Consider the following 20540-nt stretch of genomic DNA (forward strand, 5'->3'; position numbering starts at 1 on the left):
TTACACCACAGAAATGTACCATGTGTTCTTTAGGCACTAATCATTTGGTTCGTCTCTCCCCACTATCCTGGCCCCAGGCCTGTTGGCAGCCATCTTCTGCTGGATGGCCCGAATAAAATATTTAACAGGGCTTTGCAACTTGAGTATGCTTCGGACATAACCTGATATAGGTCTTCAGTGCTGAGTTCTGACCCTTACATCATTATGACTTACTGATAATCAGCCATTAAACCCATGAACATAAATTTACATTTACAATTTAAATCTAAATACAGTAGCGTAATAATCAGCTGTTACTTCAGAGTATGAAAACTAACATCAGTACAGCAAATTGCATATTGGGGTGAAAAAGTGATATGCAAGATATGGCTGCTGGCCCTGTGTAATGGTGTAATATTATGGTAGTATTTGCCAGTTAGGCTAATTCTGCTTGCATTTCTTAAGCAGACAATTACAATGGCACGAATGAGATCATATTGACCGTCACACGTAACAATACGCGACTTTGATAGAATTAAACAGTGCCACCTACTGTTGACGCATCATACCTACACACTGTTCTGTCTATCAAAAATACTTATTTACGCCGAGACTTTTAATACCTGGGATCAACCCACACCCCCAAATGGATCTCTATGTGCTATTGCCTTGTCTTGCAACTGCAACCGTAAATTGAGTTTTGTCTTACAGTTTGTTTTTGTATTTGTTTTGTTTTTTCTGTGACAAATATAAGACTACTCACAATACCGCGCATCCCGAAGAGTGCTCTCTAGGGTATTACATTTACTCTAGAGCTGGGATGTCACACCCTCACCAGGAATGGCCCTGCGTGGAGTCACATCGCAAATCCCTGTCAAGTTTTAATAGTACTTTTTGCCTTTCTTGGGCAGAAGAAACAATCCCTTGAATACGTCAGATCTGCAAAAGTATAGAAAAACCTGTGCTTAATGGCACCTTTGTAGAAACCAACAAACCTTTGAGAATGTATTTCTTTTTAGGGGTATCATTGTTGACGCACGCACAAAAGCAGTGACTGTATTAAGAGTCTCTGTCTCTCTCTCTCTCTCTCTCTCTCTCTCTCTCTCTCTCTCTCTCTCAGACACACACACACACACACACACACCTGTGCGTAATAGACCCTGTGTCGTAAATGTATTTCTTTCCAGCTGTGTTATGATAGGACGGTATTTATTTGAACAGAGATCATGACTCGATTTGTGGTGGCATACACCCTGTCCCACGCGCCACCCTGTCCCACGAGAGCTCTCGACGCCAAATGACTTCAGCCATAGTTATCATGGTTTGAAACGGATACATACATAATAACCTAAAACTGGTGAGCTGCGGGATGCTAAAAAAAAAGAAGAAGCAAAAATAGTAATGAAAAGGTGCTACTCTTTCGACAACAACATACGACTTTGATATTTCCCCAAACTAGATATATTTACCAAATGAAAAACAAACCACTTCTGTCAGTTGCTCACATCATGTCACTCACATGGGTGCGGGAAAACTACAAGCTCGCGGGAGCACTGCGAACTTTCTGCGCAAGTGCGCTGGTTCGGTCGCTACCACCTAATTACCCTATGAACTTCCAGCCCCCTTAAACCCTTTTTTCTCTCTCCCTCGCCTTCTCGTTCCGCTCACTTCCACATGACCGGCAGTATGGAAGTGATTGCAGACTGACATTTATTCAAAGACGATAAATGTATTTTCGATCGTATCAGCTGTGACAGTGTAATGTGAAAGACACGATACGCCTAGACGGGACGTTTTATTTCGATTAAGAAAACCCCAAAGGATGGAGCGAAGGCGAAGGAAAAGCTTTTGGGTAATCCACGCGTCTGTCTGACACTTCCCGCTTTTGCCGTAGGTTTGTCAACTCTTCGTGTGCTTGTTCATATGCATTTTGCAGTTGGTATAATGGTACATGTTTGCGTTAAAAAAAACACACACACCTTAAAAGGAAGAACATACAGTTCCACAAAATTTCGATTAAAAATAACTCTTAGAATAATTTTATTTTGTCGTTTTGTTTCAACTTTGTTATTGCTAGGCGCATAGTAACCAAATATCGTAAAATATGTTAAGATGTTTTCCAAGATCAGTATTCATTAAATATTCCATGAAGAGAGATTTTTAAAATGCATTAAATCAAAATATCTTGTGCAGTTTAGGTCTTCTATTCACATTTTGTCAATAAGCCTGTGGCTATCTCACGATATGGTCTGATGTATTTCAGAGAAAATGACATTTTAGTCACAAACTAATCTCACTGGCATGAGGCCATGTGGTTCCATTACCTCTTGTTCTCATTTTGCGAAATAAGCCAGTTTACCCACTGGCGCTTTCTGAAAGCGGGGCACTGCAGGGGGTATACCAATAACTGACATTCTTACTTTATCATCTTAGATTAAATTGCTAAACGGATTACAGGTTGACGAGGAATGTTTCAGTATTATACCTCAAACACTAAGTGTCTCATTGCCAGTTTGAGATCTCTAGAAGTTTCAAGAAAGAAAGGAAGGAACAGGTTAAGTATTACGACTGTGCAGTCAACTAAAATGCCATCACGTTTAACCGAATGAAAACGAATAGCTTCTGGTACTTGCATTTCATGTAAAAGTGATTAAATCAGCTTAGTGTGATGGAACAATGAAAAAACGGTTGTCTACAACAAAATGTACTAAATTAATTAAATTGTGAGAGCAGTTACCTTGATAGTTTTTTGTAAATGTCTTATTTTTTTTCCAGCGCAAGGCCGGCTGTTCAGCATTCGTTTTTAATGACGGGAAATTCCATTTCAATAGGACAACACACATGTCATCATTAACACGCCTATGCAACATTGGCCTTCAGCCACAATTTCAGTAACCACATTCTCTTGTAAAGTTCTGCAGTTATAGAAGTCATTACTGATACGAACGTTTTTGCTTTAGGGATTATTGTATGCCTCGGGAAGCCATGACCTGTAGGTGCTGCGCTGATAGGTGTCCAGTTGATAAACAACCTTTGGAGACCCCTATCTCTCTTGTTAAGCGCATGGCGGTTTCGAGGCTTGTGGTGTGACAAAGACATCCCATACATCTTGGCGCACTGGGTTCTGGTGAAAAATGGTCGGAAATGCCTTTGTCCACCGGTTTGGCCTACAGGAAACCGTAAAACTACAGATCTAAATTTGGGAAGGCGACGATAGCTTTGGAATTTTCAAACCACCCAGAACAGGGAAACAACATGTATCATAATTTGTGAGCATGTCAGTCTGCAATAGGTCTATAATATTAATATTAATAATAATAATAATAATAATAATTATTATTATTATTATTATTATTATTATTATTATTATTATTATTATTATTATTATTATTAATATTATTATGCCAATTTATACCAATGTACGTTATTAAGCACAAAAACACCATAAAAACCTAAAAATAAAAGTAGTTATAGACAGTATGAGAATATAATAACAAATAACTATGAAATAACACACTATTCAAAAAGCTCAGTATTGACGATGGTTAAAGCTACCTTGTCACGTTTTAACTGCTTATAACGAAACTAAACAATTCTGTAATCTTCTGTATTCTGTCATTCTGTAATCTAAAAGGAACAGTATCGATATATAACAATAAGGTGATAAGTAGTCCAGATCACTTATGAGGAGATATTATGAGCGCTTTGAAAAAAAAAAAAAAAGGTTAAACTGTGTGTGAGTGTGTGGTCGTTGATGCGTGCGTAACATTATGCAGTTTGCCAGAATACGTTAATAGTATAGAGGGGCTTTAATGATAAAACCTTTCTGGCACTGTTTCACGTCTTTATAATGCCGTCTCCAGAGGCTACGAGGCTACTATATCTTAACCCTACATATGAAACCTCAGAATAAAACACAAACTAGAGAACAATGAAAAGGAAATAAGATGCTATCAGTTATTTTAATGGCAAGTGGAAAATGAAATTTTATATCAAGCATGAACTCAGATGAGCTGATTGAACTCTATTAACAAACTATATCCTAGTTAAATAGTCATTGGCTTCATAGAAACAAAGGTCACAGTGGTGAAGATGCAACGCTTCTATAGAAATAAACACACAACAGTGGCAGTTCTGATCAAGCTCAAGTATCTGATCATTTAACCAGACATCATTCAACTAGGGGAAAATGCACCCTAGATTTTCAAAATACAGGAAAATTGGACTGCTTTGTTTTTATAAAAATTAGAAGTATATTAATTTGAAGTCATTTACACACTACAGAAACCACATGCTTAAATAGGTTCATTCTTTTAGATCCAGCATAGTATGACCTGGTTAAACCAACAGGATTTTCACCTATTGGGGCAACAGGTGCAATATTTCTGATGCTTTTTAGAACATTCTGTCTCAAACAAGCAATCCTGAAGAAGTTTGATGTGTTTTTTGGCAAACACTGACTGGAGATTAGCTATGGCCTAATTTTCAACATTAGTAGTTCTCCACTGAAAATGTCTGTGTGTGGAAAACTGTATGGACTAAATAAACTAAATAAAGATTGTTTACACATAGCATATATGCAAAATACTTTAAAGTAATAATAGTAACAGACTAGTGGAGTGGGCAGAGTGACCTATTTGGCGGTATTTGTTTAGTAAACTGCTGATGGATGTCTTTGGCTCATGAGAGTGTGACTGGTTTGGGGTGACTAACACTATCTGTGGGAATCACCTCCGCTCCCATTCCTGGAGGGCTCCAGTATGTTCCCTTCAACAGACTCAAGTCAGCTCATTACATCAGTATCGTAATTTTCATGAGTTTATTGCTGAGGTGTATTAGAGCAGGCATTGTGGTAAACAGTGCAGTGCAGATTGAAGAATGTTGGTTTTTAAAGTGTCATATTGAACATACATCCAGGGAGATTTACAGTTGAGATAAAAATGTAAATTCTGTTCAGAAATTCAACTTATATTCTATAATTTGTACTATGTTGTTCTGTTCAAGTTAACATTGAAAATAATATGTTTTCATAAATTACCATATTTATGTCCAGATTGTTAATGCCAACCCACGTTTAGGATGGTAAGGGCTAGCTACTTGCTTTTTGGAGCTAGAATTTGAGTTCAGGTTACAGTGTTATATACAGGTTACAGTGTTAGGATGCAGCTTTCTTAGCTGATTGTACACACACATATGCACATGCACAGACACACACACACACACACTTATGATGCATTTCCTAAAATACTTGCCCTCCTATTTTTAGTGACTGTCATGCTTTATTAATTGAAATTCAAAACATTGTTATATTTTTCTGATTATTCCATAATCCAGTGTGCAAAAGTTACATATATCACAAGTAAATTAGTAAATTTAGACACCAGTAACATTTTGTGCAATATTTGTAGGTATACAGTATTTACTGAAAAAAGGAGTAAAAACAGCAACAAAAACAACAATAACAACAACAACAATAATAATAAAAAAATTACAAGGTGCTTTATAGAAGGATAAAGTAGAAATAAAATTAAGATAAAACATAAAACCAAAAATAAAATAGAAGAGCAGAAAAAGTATAGAAGTGACATACATTAACATTAGAGTATTAAGGAATATCGTCTTCGATTGAAGTATAAATTCTGATCGAACCAGTTCAATCAATGATTTACACTAGTGTTATAAACTAATGTTAGAGACTGTGCTTCATAGTTATGTCACAGATATTTTATGTCTAAGTGAAATGGTGGTGTGTTTGTATTTGCAAGAAATAGATAGCTAGAAAGAGGATGGACAAGGCTTTTAAGTAGAACTCACACCCATAAAAGAGGCTTAGTCAGAACTAGAAAGTCATGCATTCAGACTCTTAAAATTCAGACAATGCTTACTCATTCATAGCAATACTCTCAAACTTTCTGACTCTCACAAGTGCTTTATTATATGCATCTAGGCATTAGTCATATGGGTGCAGACATTTCTAATAATGCAGGACAAACATAGACATGTAGGGGCTAATCACAATATCTAGCCATCTCTACATATACATAGATACATGATGTGATGCAATACAGAACTATCATATTAGCTTATATGCATAAATATGAAAGGAATTTTGCTATAAAACCAATTGTACACAATATATATGTACAATCAATATGGTTCTGTTTGAATCATAATCATGAATAGATGTGTTGTTATAGGCCTATCTATTAAAAGGCCACTACTACCAGAGATTCATTCAAACATCTGTTCCAATAGGTGCTTTCATTTATTTACACTGTAAAACCTAACAGAAAATAATTAAAGTTGACAATTTAAAAATTACAGAAATGTGGACTCACATAAACTTATTCAAATAAAATAACTCAAAATGTAATTGAAATTTATTATATTCAGAAAAAAAAAAAAAAATCCCACATTCTTAGGGCAGTAATGAGTTGTTTTTCAAAATTGTTTAGTGTTCCCTATTATCAAATCAAATAGCCCACAAAGCTTTCGGTATTTTGCCTCGAAATATTGTGATCAAGATGTTTTAATCACTAAAAAAAAAAAATCATGTTTAGGTGAACTGTCATTGTTGTCGGCCTTGCAGAAATGCAGGGTTGAACAGTAAAGCTCTAGATTATTTTCCAGCTAGAGATTCCTACGTACAGGATAACACATAGGCACCGTAATATGAGAGATCTTATCAATGCCTGTGTATTAAGCTCTGTATTGAAAACCAACCTATGGGAACCTATTGGCTGAACACTCACCTCCTATTCAGCTAGGTAACTAACTCATTGTGTTGCGAACTTTTACTGCTAACAGTGCGTAGCAAGTATAGAAAAGCTTACTTATCTCCGCTATCCCAATGAATTTGCTAGTTTGTCAGCAGCCTGTTGAACGGCTGCTGCCTGATAAACATGTTTGAAAGAGATTTTTTTAATTGTGTATCCATGCAGCTGCACCAGTGGCTCTCAGTGCCACTTATTTACGGTTCACCCTTCCAGTTTACCTGCCAGTGTTTATGTCTGGTCTAGTGGTTACCTGGCCTCGTTCGTACACATTTAATTTCGGGGTTTATCGTAAAGTACGTTGGGATTGTCTGTCAAAACGAGTCGTCTCTAGTAATAAGAATCAAAGAGTTGCTATTTAGCTTCTGGGCTTTATCCTTTCGTGGGTAAAAGCTGTGGAAGTTGAACTTGACAAGCAAGGTTTGTGTGAAGACAGACTTTACAGCCTGACATTTTTCTGACCATAAATTTATAATGTTAAGTACGCCACAATTAATGCAGTTGGTACAGTTAAATAAATTAAGTAAATTGTATACATTAAATTATTTAAGGCAAGCCATTTGAGTTGACAACTCAAATATGAAGATATTTAGGACGTTATTAACTGAGATAACCACAGCAAGAGATTATAATGTTTTTCTACCAGTTTTTGTTTCTTTTTCTACCTTTTATATATTTACCGGGGAGGTCAGATGCCAGTACACTACTCATTCTGTGCGCTTACGCATGCAAACACACAAAGAGAGAGAGAGAGAGAGAGAGAGAGAGAGAGAGAGAGAGAGAGAGAGAGAGAGAGAGAGAGAGAGAGAGAGAGAGAGAGAGAGAGAGAGAGAGAGAGAGAGAGAGAGAGAGTACTGTGGTAAAATGAAACACTGAACTGCGCAATTAGGCTTGAAGGATTTTATTACCCAGAACACGACGGCGTCATTACCGCAGCAAGTTCGTGCAACATCTAAGCTCTCTTAAAGTCGTCACCTAAGCTGTTCTGGCACCTCACACTAGCGGATCAACGTGCACTGTAATTGTATTTGGCATCTTTTCAAGTTAGCTGTGGTTACATTGTACGTATAATACCAAAGCGTACATGCCTGATCTACACAGGTGATATGGGCTTACACATGCATCTTTTGGCCAATCAGAGTTAACTCTGAACTCTTCAGTGTGTACATGTTACATGTGAGAGATATGGTTCCATAAAAGATAGTGTGAAGACAAGCCTTTATGATTGCTACAGTGTCTCAAATAGGTTCTAAACGTAATTGTGTATTTTGAAGAGAGATGCTATTATCTCCGAAAAGGGTGAGCTCCAAGAATTATTGCTCTGGTTCCTCTTAAAATTGGGTTCACTTCTCAGATAGAGTGATGGTTCAAAATAACAGTCATTTTCCATATTGTGATAACGAAAATGTAACGGCAATCTTGAAAAACCTGTTACATGAAATTACATTGGTGTTCAGAAGAGTGCCCTCTGGTGTTACGTTTCTGCAGCGTCATTTACCTGGAGATGCAGGCCAATTCTGAACATACAAGGACCCTACGGGATAACTTCACACTGTGCCACTGAAAGGAGGAACCTGGAAGGTCTTCAAATGTTCTTCAACCTTTAATTTGAAGAACTTTCAAAGTAAAGTTTCTGCCAGATTTAAACTGGTTTAGAAAGTGACATGATCACTTTCATCTGAATCCTTAGACATGAGCAATGAGAATTTTCCTCTAGTCACTTAAACATGTCACTTAACCAGAAACTAAAAAGAGAAACTACTTTTATATCCTTTTGCTGTTTCTCAAGCCTCTAGTAATGATAGACACACTTTTCATAATGTAACCTTTTCCACTCCGTGCTGCTTTATATAAGCAGCCCAGAGCTTAGGACCAAGAGCCTCCCTGTTTCACGGTGGTCTCCTCAGGATCTCACTAAAGGCTGTAGAAATCTCACCCCAAGTGCTCTCTCATCTTTGCTGCCATTTAGATCAATAACATGATCATTGGGTTTAGACTTTAGAAAGTAGAAGTTTGAGTTGCATTCTGAGTGTAAAGTAGTAATTTGAGGTGTTTGATTTGGTTTTTGATTGAGGGTTCTTGAAGCTGAACTGATTTAGCATTCACATGTTCAGCACCACTTTGTGTCTTATTTTTAATTCATCTTGCATTCTGTCTGTTTGATTGTCTGAGTTAAATTCTTGCCACACAATGCAATGTTGTTTAAAGATTTGGGCTGTAATTTAAATGTTTTTATATCAGTCTTGTAGAATTGTACTTTAAGCTTTGACACAAATTCCAGTGACACTGTCTTGGGTGTTAGGGGTAAAATTTGTAAAATTCTGACACTATATACAGTGGTCAATCTGCAAAGTATACCTACTGAGTTACTGTGTACTTTAGGTGATTTTCAGGGTCAGTGCTCTACTGAAGTAATTATTTTGGGGGGGGGATTCCCACCTTCTAATTGGTTACATTTTGAAATAAATAAATCATTTTCAAACCAAATGCTTTAAAACTTTCATTTAATTTGACTTTAAAAGGTTTTAGAGGTTGTATTAGCCTCAAACATAAGTTAAGGCTTGATAAGTTAAGGAAGTGCTTCTTCCACTGCTGACTTCATATAAGCAGCACTGTGCTCCTCAGGATGCATGTGAGCAGTAAGAAATAGTGAAGAAGTGATGGAAAACAGGCCAAACTGCAGTGCTGACTGTGAGTCTGCATCCTGCTTCATCCAGCCGGCAGTCAACAGCCAGCAGAGCGGGGATATCCTACTGAGACTCTGCACTCTGTCCACGGTAATGACATACACACACACACTTGCATAGACACACACACATAATGCAAGGTATGGTAAGATGGTAAGACATACAGCCTAAACTGTGCACTCAGGCCTGGATGATGTTACTGTTTGTTTTATGATATCATGATACCACATTATGCCTTTTGCTTGTGTTTGTGTGTGTGCACAGAGAGTAATGGAGGTACAGAGCAGGTCTCTGTCTCCAGTGCTGTGTGCTGTGGTCTGGACCCTACTGTCCTGTGGGATCTTACTGGCTTTCCTCTTCCTCATCTTCACCATCCGTTACAAAAACAACAGGTACAAACAGCCCCTCATGCCTTTCCATATACCATCACCCTCCTGTGCCATTCTCCCATGTTTCTTCTCACAGGCCTTATAGCAGGCAGTGAGTTTCCTTTTTCCTTTTTTCTTTATTTTTGTACTATTTCAAGATCGCTAGAAATAAGTCAAAATCGTTTAGAGAACATGTTTTGATTCTGATTACTTTATCTATCAGGATTGTGAAAATGTCCAGCCCCAATCTGAACATGCTGACTCTGGTTGGGAGTGTATTCACATACACCAGTGGCTTCCTGTTTGCTATAGAGGACAGATCACCCATACAGGGAGCAGGAGCAAGAGCTGTGCTGATGGTACACACACACACACTCACATTCTCTCTCTCTCTCTCTCTCTCTCTCTCTCACTGATACACACACACTCACACTCTCTTTCTCTCTCTCACTGATACACACACACTCACACTCTCTTTCTCTCTCTCTCTCTCTCTCACTGATACACACACACTCACTCTCTCTCTCTCTCTCACTGATACACACACACTCTTTCTCTCTCTCTCTCTCTCTCACTGATACACACACACTCACTCTCTCTCTCTCTCTCTCACTGATACACACACACTCACACTCTCTCTCTCTCTCTCACTGATACACACACACACACACACTCTCTCTCTCTCTCACTGATACACACACACACTCACACTCTCTCTCTCTCTCTCTCTCTCTCTCACTGATACACACACACTCACACTCTCTTTCTCTCTCTCTCTCACTGATACACACACACTCACTCTCTCTCTCTCTCTCACTGATACACACACACTCACACTCTCTCTCTCTCTCTCTCACTGATACACACACACACACACTCTCTCTCTCTCTCTCACTGATACACACACACACACTCACACTCTCTCTCTCTCTCTCTCTCTCTCTCTCTCTCTCACTGATACACACACACACTCACACTCTCTCTCTCTCACTGATACACACACAGACACTCACACTCTCTCTCTCTCTCACTGATACACACACACTCTCTCTTTCTCTCTCTCTCTCTCTCTCTCACTGATACACACACTCACTCTCTCTCTCTCTCTCTCTCACTGATACACACACACACACTCTCTCTTTCTCTCTCTCTCTCTCTTTCTCTCTCTCTCTCTCTCTCTCTCTCTCTCTCTCACTGATACACACACACACACACACACATTTGTGCATTTAGTTTGTGTCCAGATCACAAATGAATCTACAATTCATACATTTCAAGGAAAAGATTGAATATGGAAAAACTTGTTTCAAATGGAAATCTACAGTAAACAAAGCTTGTGACATCACGTTGATGGTAGCTCAAAATGATGCTGTGGTTAGCTACAGGTGCACATATTAGCATTCACCCTCCCAGCTTCATGGCGTTGTGCAGTGGGGGGAGAATTAGTTAGCTAGTGGGTGAAATGGGATATAGCTAATATTGGGAGAAAACTGGGGTAGAAAAAAAGCTTGAGACACTGGAATCCCCTTTTCCCCAATGTTTGCATGACACAGCTCTGTAGACCAAATCATACCAGTTCCCTGATATTGGAGTGCTCAGTGTCCTTTGAAAAGTCAATGAATGTCACTAACCATGTCTTAGCTCTGCATTTGAGTTTATGCTGAATGCATGCCTGACCCTGTATTTATTTACATGGGTATGTGCATGTGTGTCTATCCAAGCTGTCGTCCTGCATGAATTAGCAGTGGCTTAACGGTTCTCATAAATAAACACTTGGAGGTCTTTGTCCCCCAGTGATGAGTTTATCAGGGATTAGGCAGCTTCAGTTTCAACATGTGAAACCAAAACAAGTTCACATACCTCTTATGTAGGGTAAAACTGCTCATAATCTCTGACAATACAACTTCTCATTTTTTAATATCGTGCAAAAATTGCTGGTAGTACCCTAGCACTTCACATGTCTTGCGCATGTAATCGGTGAGTTCAATAAAGCATAGGAGTCATGCATAGAAGTCATGTTAACGATCACTCCGTTTCCCACGCTGTCTCTGGGTCAGGTGCGGGTATGGATGCTGTGTGTTGGTAGCTCTCTTGTGTTTGGACCCATCCTGGGGAAAACATGGCGTCTCTACAGGGTCTTCACCCAACGTGTACCTGACAAGAGAGTGGTGAGTGAGACACAGAGCTATACAGACACTCTACTAAAAAACAGCACCTACACTTTCAGACAGGGATTCTTTGTTTCTTAAAATTCCTAAATTATTGGATAAAAGAGGTCTGAATATTCTAATCTAATATGTACTTTTGGAGATACAAGACAGTCCTAATTTGTTAATACTATCAATGTCTCCTGTTGGGTCTTGTTACTAACAGTCAGGATATGAAGCATTTGTTGTTTGTTTCATCGCATTTCAGATCATCCGCGACATTCAGCTCATGTTTATGGTAGCTCTGCTGATCATGGTGGATGTGGTACTTCTGTCTGCGTGGGGTCTTACTGACCCTGCTGAGTGTTCCCGGTCAGTCAGCGCTGTGGTCAAGGTACTGCACTGGTTTACAGCAGTTAGGAACACTGTTGCAAGGCTCACGAGACACCCTCGGTCCTTAGCAATGCTTCAGTCATCCAGGGGTGGGAATGTGCATGAGCACTGTTTGGCCCTGATTTCACTGGGTATGAAAGATGGCCTAGTTCCTCTCTCCTCATTCAAGACATTGCCAGTCATTCACAGGTACCTGTTAGGTCATGTATACCTAACTGGACAGTTGGCACTCTCCTCCAAGCTCAGCTGTCCTATGTCCCTTGCCTTTTCATTTTGGTACCTGTGGTGCAATAGAGGGAGCTAGACAGACTCTTCAAGGCCTAGACAGAACTGGTAATGGCATGGGGGAGAACAATTGGTATAGAAAAATACTGGCTAAAAGGCAAAACTAGCTTGTTTTGCCACAACTAGTTTGTTTTGACTGCTTTAAAATGTACATCTTGTCCAGAAATGGTGATTAAGCTAATAATGAATAAAGGCCAGCATGGATCATTTCTAACTATCATTTAATGCGCTTCCATTTAACACTGTCTTCTGGACTGTTACTACTGGACTATGACTGATGGGCTCAGTTTTAACATTGTGGGGATGCAAAATAAATAAAAAAACCTGTGTACTGCATCTGATCGCACAAAGTCATGTTGCTGTTAATATTGTCTAGCAGGATAAACAGTAAAGCAATGCTGTGTTTCACATCAGGGGTTTTTCCCTATATTTTAGGTAGTAGGATTTGATATGCGCTACTCCTTGTCTCAGATGGACTCCTGCTCCTCTCACTACACAGACCTGTGGGTCACTCTCCTCTCCGTAGTCAAGGTAAGACCTCTTTCACATTTTATAGGCTATGAATTCCTATATCTTCAACACCTTTTGCAATACATGACTGTCAAAGTGAACAGCCTTCCGCCTAAACCTTCCTAACACACCCATTCCTGCTCACCAAAGGGTTGTTAAATAACTAATCAGGTTCAATATAATAATGAAACAATGAAACTGCATTTTGCTCCTAAACTTCACACGAGTGTCTTCAACTATAAGATCAGACTTGCTGTGACAAAGGTATTACAATGAAAATCAAACAGTGTGAAAAATGCTAAAGCCCCAAGGGGATTCTGTCATGTTCGGGGCATCCTACCTAAGTTCCCTTTTATGGTCTTACAGTTTACAAACTTATTATTTCTATGATTAAAAAGCTCTGAAGAGAATATCCTTATACCTGACAGCAACATTATAAACTACACAACTGTATAATACGCTGTATTTGTTTTTAATACAAACATTTTAATTGTGACCAGTTGTGTTGAGGCCAGTTGTGTTACCATTGTCTAAGAATGTCTAACTGCCTGTAATGAGTGCAGAACAGTATTAGAGTAAATTGACCTTTAATAATAAAGTTTGAAGTGATAAGCCATGTAGTAGTTAGTAAAGCTCTCTTGCCCTCTTCTGCAGGGCAGTGTGCTGCTCTATGGCACATACTTGGCTGGGCTGACCAGCAACGTGAGCCTGCCCCCAGTCAACCAGACTCTGCCCATCGTGGCTGCCGTGTGCCTTACCACAGCATCCACTGCCGTGGCCGTCCCCATCTCTCGCTACCTGTATGCCTGGCCCAACCTGGTCTATGGCGTGGTGTCCGGAGCCATCTTCATCTGCACCACGGTCATTAACTGCTTGCTGTTTGTCCCTCAGGTGAGCAATGCGCAGCCTGCTTAGCTAGAATCAGCTAACTATTTTTATGACACAAACATTTGGAATGATTGACACAGGAATGATTGACAATGAAGATCAGGTGAGGCTGAACATCAGTCTATTTTTAGTGTGAAAGTATGGGAGATACTGTTGTATTGAGGGATATGCCTGTTTTTTCACGCACAAAAAGTCCCGGGTAAATGTTGAGTCAGACTTTGTCAGTAGCTTCTTCCAATTGATTCAAGTTTGAATTTAAATAATGAATTGGGGCATTACCAATCGATAAAGCTAGCTCAAGACATAGTGACTCAGCAGCCAAGATCAAAGGTGTGGACCCAGAAATCCGTGTCAATGTGGTGAGATCATAGCCTGTGTTAGTTAATTGATAGAGTGGTCCTTGTCTGAAATTACTGACTCACTCTTTTTTCTAACTACTGATAAAACAAGCATATGATAATGGTCAGTGGTCAAGAAAAAAGTCTGGTGATTGTAAATAACATCTTCTTGTCGATTAAAGTCCCAAACAGAAATCAGCTCTCAGTCAGTTTTGGTGATGTACCGACAAAAGCTTATTTAACTAAAATGTTCAATATGTGGAGTCACTATCTTCGATTATGTACATTCCAAAGTAACCCTGGGTGGTTGTGATCCATCTCCTCCACATCCTGAGCCAGAGGGTTCCTGGTTCAGATTACATTTAGAAACAGACAGCATGCTACCTACATGCCCTTCATACCTACAGCAAGACACTTATGTGGCAATATAACACCCATGTCTCCTATTACCCTAGAATGGTTGCCGAGAAAGGGTAGGCATGCTTAATTCAACTGAGTATTTGACCTGAATATTTGTCAGTCAGCACTGACAGTTACATAGAATTGATTCATGCAAAGTAAACATCCTCCAGACTGGCACCAGCATGGCACCCTCACACACAGATAGAAAACAGTGCTAGCACACACTGCATGGAGCCTAAAGACCAGGAAGGGGTATAAATGTTCATGTTAATGACAAATGAAGTAGTCATCAAACATTTTGTGTGCATATAGAGGAGGAGGTGTTTGTGTGTACGTGTGGGTATGTATATGTGTGTGTGTGCAGAATACCACAAAAGCATGAACCATGCACATCTGCAAATGCCTCAGAACAGTATGAGGAAACTGCAACACCTATATAAGTAGGAACACTCTGATATGCCTCAACTTTCTTTACCTTGTTTTCTTCCAGCTAAGCCAGTGGAAGCAGTTTGAAGAGGAGGTGAACCCCCACTCCAGCCAGATGGCCAAATACTTCAACAGCCCCGGCAAAAGTCTACGCTCCATCTACAGCGAGGATGAGATCTTCTACCTGCTGGGAGAACACGACTCAATGAAGAGACTAATCAGTGAGGTACAAATGTTGTGCTCCATCATCATGCACAGTAGGGTGACCCAACATTTCAGAGATCCCCCTGCTCCCGAAACCCCGCAGAATTTAGCTCCACCATAATCTAACATGCCTACTTATAATATCCCTGATGTTCTTCAAGACCACGATTAGTAGTAATATGTGAGTTGGATTAAAGTTGGAGCTCTGGTTGGCAGGAGGAAGGGCTGGGGCTTTATGCCTTATGTCTCCATGTATACACTGGTGTGCTGTGTGGAAAAAAAAGTGTAGTTTAGCAATTGGAAAGAAAAACAAATTTGGGTAGAATTTGATAGAACTTTACTAAACTGGATATGTAAGGAAACAATGAACATGACTTTAAAGTGCACATTTTTTGTCATAATTAAGGGCCTTACTATCTATATTGCATGAAAGCTCCATAGTATTTTAATACATAGCCCCACCAAGCTGTCAGACTGCACTTTAACCTCACAGTCACTAAATCATTTTCAATGAAGTCTGCTGAAAGACATATCCAGAACAACAAAATTGTGTCGTTGTCCAATTATGTACACCAGGTAAACACAGACCAGTTGTACATAGTAATTATGGACTGTGACATGACACTGTCTTTTCCATGCATCTCTTTAAAGAAAACACTAAAGGGCTGCTTGGAATTAAGATGGCACCATGATCTTTGAGGTCAGTAGTTTATGAATGTTCCAGATGAGGATTCCAGGGCTGGGTGTGAGAAGCTGTGTCCCATGCGTCATTGACCCATATTTGAAACACAGCCCTTTTGTTTCACATTTCCTCAAAGCACCGCTTTATTACCTCATATCCTGTTAAGGCTTTTCCTGTCTCACTCTTTCACTTGCAGTGCTTTTTTATCTGTGCCTTTGCCATTTTCAGTGACCCATATGACTGTACAGACTAGCGGTCATATGTATAAAAGAAACATAAAAAAGAAATAGAAATATAAGAAATATAGCCATTGATCTAAAATCAATTTTTCACATTCATATCCTATTACACACATTAGTATTGACAAGAGACAACTGAGTCTAGTTTGTGCTTGGCTTTGCTTTATGCATTCAGGCTTTTCAAATTTAAGAAATGTGGTTTTGTTCTCCCACGTCTTTGTTCTCCTAATGGCAGAAAAATGCAGTGATTGACAGCCTCCAAGAGCAAGTTAACAGTGCCAAGGACAAACTGCTGAAGCTAATGTCTGTGAGCCACCTTCAGGCTGAAGGAGAAATGAGCACTTCTGCCACCAACCTCAACTCATCCTCCACCCGGACCACACTGGTACCTCTCGAGCGTCCTCCTGAGCCTCCTCCATCTCCACTGCCTGTGAGAAGTGTGGTGTCTACTCCCCCTGCTGCACTCTCCCCTCCTCCATACATGCTTCCACCCTCACTTCCTGATCCCTCCTCATCGCTACCGGTGGTCTCCCCACCTCGCACCTCTCACAGTCCAGATGGGGCTTCACAGAACTCTGAGATCGGTCAATCGAAGCCTGAGAGTGAAAGTCTGACAATGTACACAGATGTGATGCAGTCCAAAGTGAACATTGTTGCGAACTCTAAGAGTGCCTCTGTTGGCCTTGGATCCTCATCGGTAGGAGACATACTGCTGCATTCGTCCGTTAACCTGAATAAATTGGAAGGCTCCACGCGTCCGTCCCCTGCTTGGTCAAGTCCATCTCAAGGATATATCGCAAGTTCAGCGGTAGATTCCATTGTACCATCAGTGGTAACGGGGGTAGGTTGTCATGGGTATGTGAGCAGCGAGCAGCTGCAGGAGATTCTGCAGGACTTGAGTGTGGATGCTGTAAGAAACTCACTCAGATCACCAAATGGAGTGAGAAAAACCTTTAATCCTGTTCACGATGATCTTAGTTCCCTCATCACCTTCTCACCTCTCGCTCCTCTTTCTCCGCTCTCACCACAGTCACATCTACAGTTTTGTTTCCCCAGCATCTCACCATATATGATGCGAAAACGAAGGCCTCCCTTCCACTCCTCCAGAACGGGGTCACCTCCCTACTACTACCCAGGCTCAGCACCCCCTGGCTGTAGGAGGGCATCTGCGCCATCTAGTCAGGAGAGACTGAGGGAATGTGACTCCAAAAAAGCACAGTTTGTCACAGCGAACTCCTCTCAGTGCCGAGACTCCCAGAGTGGGGATGAAGAGGGGAGCAAGAGCGAGGGGGCTCGGCATGACTCAAATGCTCCATCCCAATCTGGCAGGAGGGCTTCAAGACGAACCCGTCAAGAGACTTCATCTAAGAGACGCCCCATAAGTCCTTTGGCAGGACATGTGAACCGTGGAGGTTCAGCCATGTCTATGGTGGGGACTGGAGCCGCAGACCTGTATGGATACTCCGACTCCGAATCCAGCAGTTCTGAGGATTACAGCTACTACCATCGGCCCTACTGTGAAGCTTGCCTGCACCACCCATATGCCTCCAACAGCGAGAGCAGCAGCACCTCAGAGACCTCAGACAGTGAGTACATGGAGCTGTACCACTCTTCCCACCCTGTGGTCAACTTCAAAGATGACCTTAAGCCTACACTTGTCTGAACAAAGTGGAGTTAGACAAAATTAGAGAGAAGATCTAATATGTGAAAAGATATGACAGAACCTATTTGCCATTTCTGAATGGCTTACCTGTTTGTTTGGGTCAGAATATAAATATTGTTTTTTCTCTTCTGCCTTTGCAGACACTGGCAGCTTAGCCCTAAACATGCCTCAGCACAAATTATTCACCATTTATGGGCCTCCTCACCTTATGTCTCATTAGCATATCTGTGTTACACCTGTGCTTGTAGTAAGAGAGAGAGAGAGTTAACAGTGAGATCATTTTAGGCCTTTACAGTGGGAAAGAGAACTAGTTTACATTTTATTCCACTTAATGTGATTTATTAGATGCTTGTGAGCCTTCCTTGACATTCAATTATATTGTGTTTATGTGTGTGCATATTACACGCAGTAAAGTATTGTAAATACAGTTACTGTGATGAAATTTGTTATGACTGAATAATTAAATAGCTTTTAAAAATATATTCTGAATAAGAATATTTTGAAAATGTATCACATAGATCTGATTGAAGTTTTACAATACAAACATATTTCTTGCTATCTTAGGTGTTAATCACATAACATAAAAATGTGCAACATATATATCTTTTCACATTTTGTCAATGTGGCACTACATTTGTGTCATTTTGATTTTAGCGTTATATATTCTGCATACACATTAATGAAAGAAAAGTATATTTATGGAGCAGAGTTACTGTACTGAAGAGACTAAACTGACCTGAATAAAATCACCTCATTTATATATGTGTCCCAGTGTTTCAGAATGCTCAAAGGTCAAATTCCATACTGTATTTGTGTTGTTTTCCATTTCTATTTATTTTTGTCAAGTTTGAATGTAAGGTCATTTTGGGCACTTGGTTTATTATTTATCTAATTTATTTTTTTAAGAAAAGGAATGTTAGTTGTGGACACCTCAATTATTATGTCTTAATTGTTTATAATTGTAAACTGAAGTGTTACTGTTATTGTTATGCTTCTACATTTCCACTTTTTTCCTTTGGTTTGCATTTTAATACTATTTAGTTTCAATTTCAGGCACAATAGCTTGCTCTCACTAATTTCTTTTACTTGAGTGTACCTGCTGTGCACAGTATGGTCCTTTGTCTAATTATCATACCCTTCACACACTAAATTTGTTAGATTCTGTAAAATGCAATGAGCATCAGATAATTTAAGATGCCAATAAATGTGTGTTTTTAATGGAAGATTGACTCTAGACTATTGGACAAATTAACGCTGCTGCTGGTGGTGTGTGTGTGTGTGTGTGTGTGTGTGTGTGTGTGTGTGTGTGTGTGTGTGTGTGTGTGTGTGTGTGTGTGTTAGCTTTGCCTAGACATATCTTTGCATTATAGAACAAAAAAGATATTTTACCTAAGCATGACCAGTTCTTTTTGAGATCCATGGCTTTTCATGTTTTAAAAAGAAATAGAACATAATTATTGTATATGGAGAGGACTGAATAGCATGTATGAAAAGAACTGGACATGCACGTGTGATGTTTGTAGACAAAATATGGTTATAAACCTCCTGCAGGCGCTTAACTAGCTCAAGAGTAAAGCGCCATCCAATCTTGTCAAATAAGTTTGACCTAAATAAAGTTTCAATTACATTTTCACATCATATATAACTACAGTGCAACAATGTCAATACATTCTTAAAGCAATGTATCTATAGTATCCACTGTGTTCATTTTACCTGGTGTTAGAGCATAGATTCTCACTGCTTAGCTACATCAAGAACTTTGGAGAAAACACCTGTAACATGTATATTAATGAAGAAAAAGGTAAAACTCGACAGTGGAGAAAACAGCAGCATTCATGTAAGGATATGCTGCTGTATTCCCTACCAACTGTGACATGGCCTGACTCTTTACAGTTCTAAATGGAGGTGTGATAGAAATGGTGACCCAGATAGTCTCGACAGTTGATGTTGATTTGTCAGATACAAGGTAGTGTCTTTTCCTGCTAAATGGTGGAATTACATTGGAAATGACATCTTGCCTGAATGTGAATATGGAAAAACAAACAGGATCTAACAGTGGTTATATACAGTAAAACATAATGATGTATACTCATGAGACAAACTGGAATTTACTTGCATTTTAGAGATTACAAATTCCATAACCCAACCCAGAGCATGAGGAAAGCTCCACAGGACTCTTAACCTCTAACCAGCTCTGAATGAATAATAAATGAGAAGTGAACTTGTTCAAAATCACCTCCTGAGTCTATCTTTTATTCTCTCTCTCTCTCTCTCTCTCTCTCTCTCTCTCTCTCTCTCTCTCTCTCTCTCTCTCTCTCTCTCTCTCTCTCTCTCTCTCTCTCTCGTTGTCTTCCCTATCAAATTCTTCCTTAGAGGTCTATCCATTAGGGTTTTATGTCATTATCTCTCATCCAGAATATTAACAACAAATTATTTATGTGAAAAGCTGGCTGTGGTTTGAGTCCTATATGATTTGGGCATCAGATAACAGAGAAATGTCAGTTGCCTCACATGTTTTACCACCAAGTTTGCACACATAGACATTTGTTTATATAC

The 20540-nt window shown here is 39.6% G+C and overlaps 1 protein-coding gene across 3 annotated transcripts; it reads left to right on the forward strand.

Annotated features, from left to right (window-relative positions):
* Positions 1-1675: 1675 nt before the first annotated feature.
* On the forward strand, positions 1676-19141 carry gpr156 (G protein-coupled receptor 156). Of its 3 annotated transcripts, none has more exons than XM_027011862.2 (10): positions 1676-1873; positions 9378-9529; positions 9704-9831; positions 10031-10166; positions 11865-11975; positions 12223-12348; positions 13068-13163; positions 13797-14033; positions 15261-15422; positions 16557-19141. In XM_027011862.2, the coding sequence occupies exons 2-10, from the start codon at positions 9413-9415 to the stop codon at positions 17982-17984; spliced, it is 2541 nt and encodes an 846-aa protein (XP_026867663.2). In that variant the 5' UTR covers positions 1676-1873; positions 9378-9412; the 3' UTR covers positions 17985-19141. The 3 variants fall into 3 exon arrangements, with proteins under 3 accessions (XP_026867663.2, XP_026867666.2, XP_026867664.2); XM_027011865.2 differs by having other exon boundaries at positions 1676-1869; XM_027011863.2 differs by having other exon boundaries at positions 1676-1831.
* Positions 19142-20540: the final 1399 nt, after the last annotated feature.

This window comes from Electrophorus electricus, chromosome 2 (genome assembly GCF_013358815.1).
Source record: "Electrophorus electricus isolate fEleEle1 chromosome 2, fEleEle1.pri, whole genome shotgun sequence".
In the NCBI taxonomy this organism is placed as follows: domain Eukaryota; kingdom Metazoa; phylum Chordata; class Actinopteri; order Gymnotiformes; family Gymnotidae; genus Electrophorus; species Electrophorus electricus.

Coding starts and splice junctions, on each gene's coding strand:
- gpr156 (XM_027011862.2), top strand. CDS start 9,413: ATGGAAAACAGGCCAAACTGCAGTGCTGACTGTGAGTCTGCATCCTGC. Junction 9,530..9,703: donor GACTCTGCACTCTGTCCACG/GTAATGACATAC, acceptor GTGTGTGCACAG/AGAGTAATGGAGGTACAGAG. Junction 9,832..10,030: donor ATCCGTTACAAAAACAACAG/GTACAAACAGCC, acceptor TTTATCTATCAG/GATTGTGAAAATGTCCAGCC.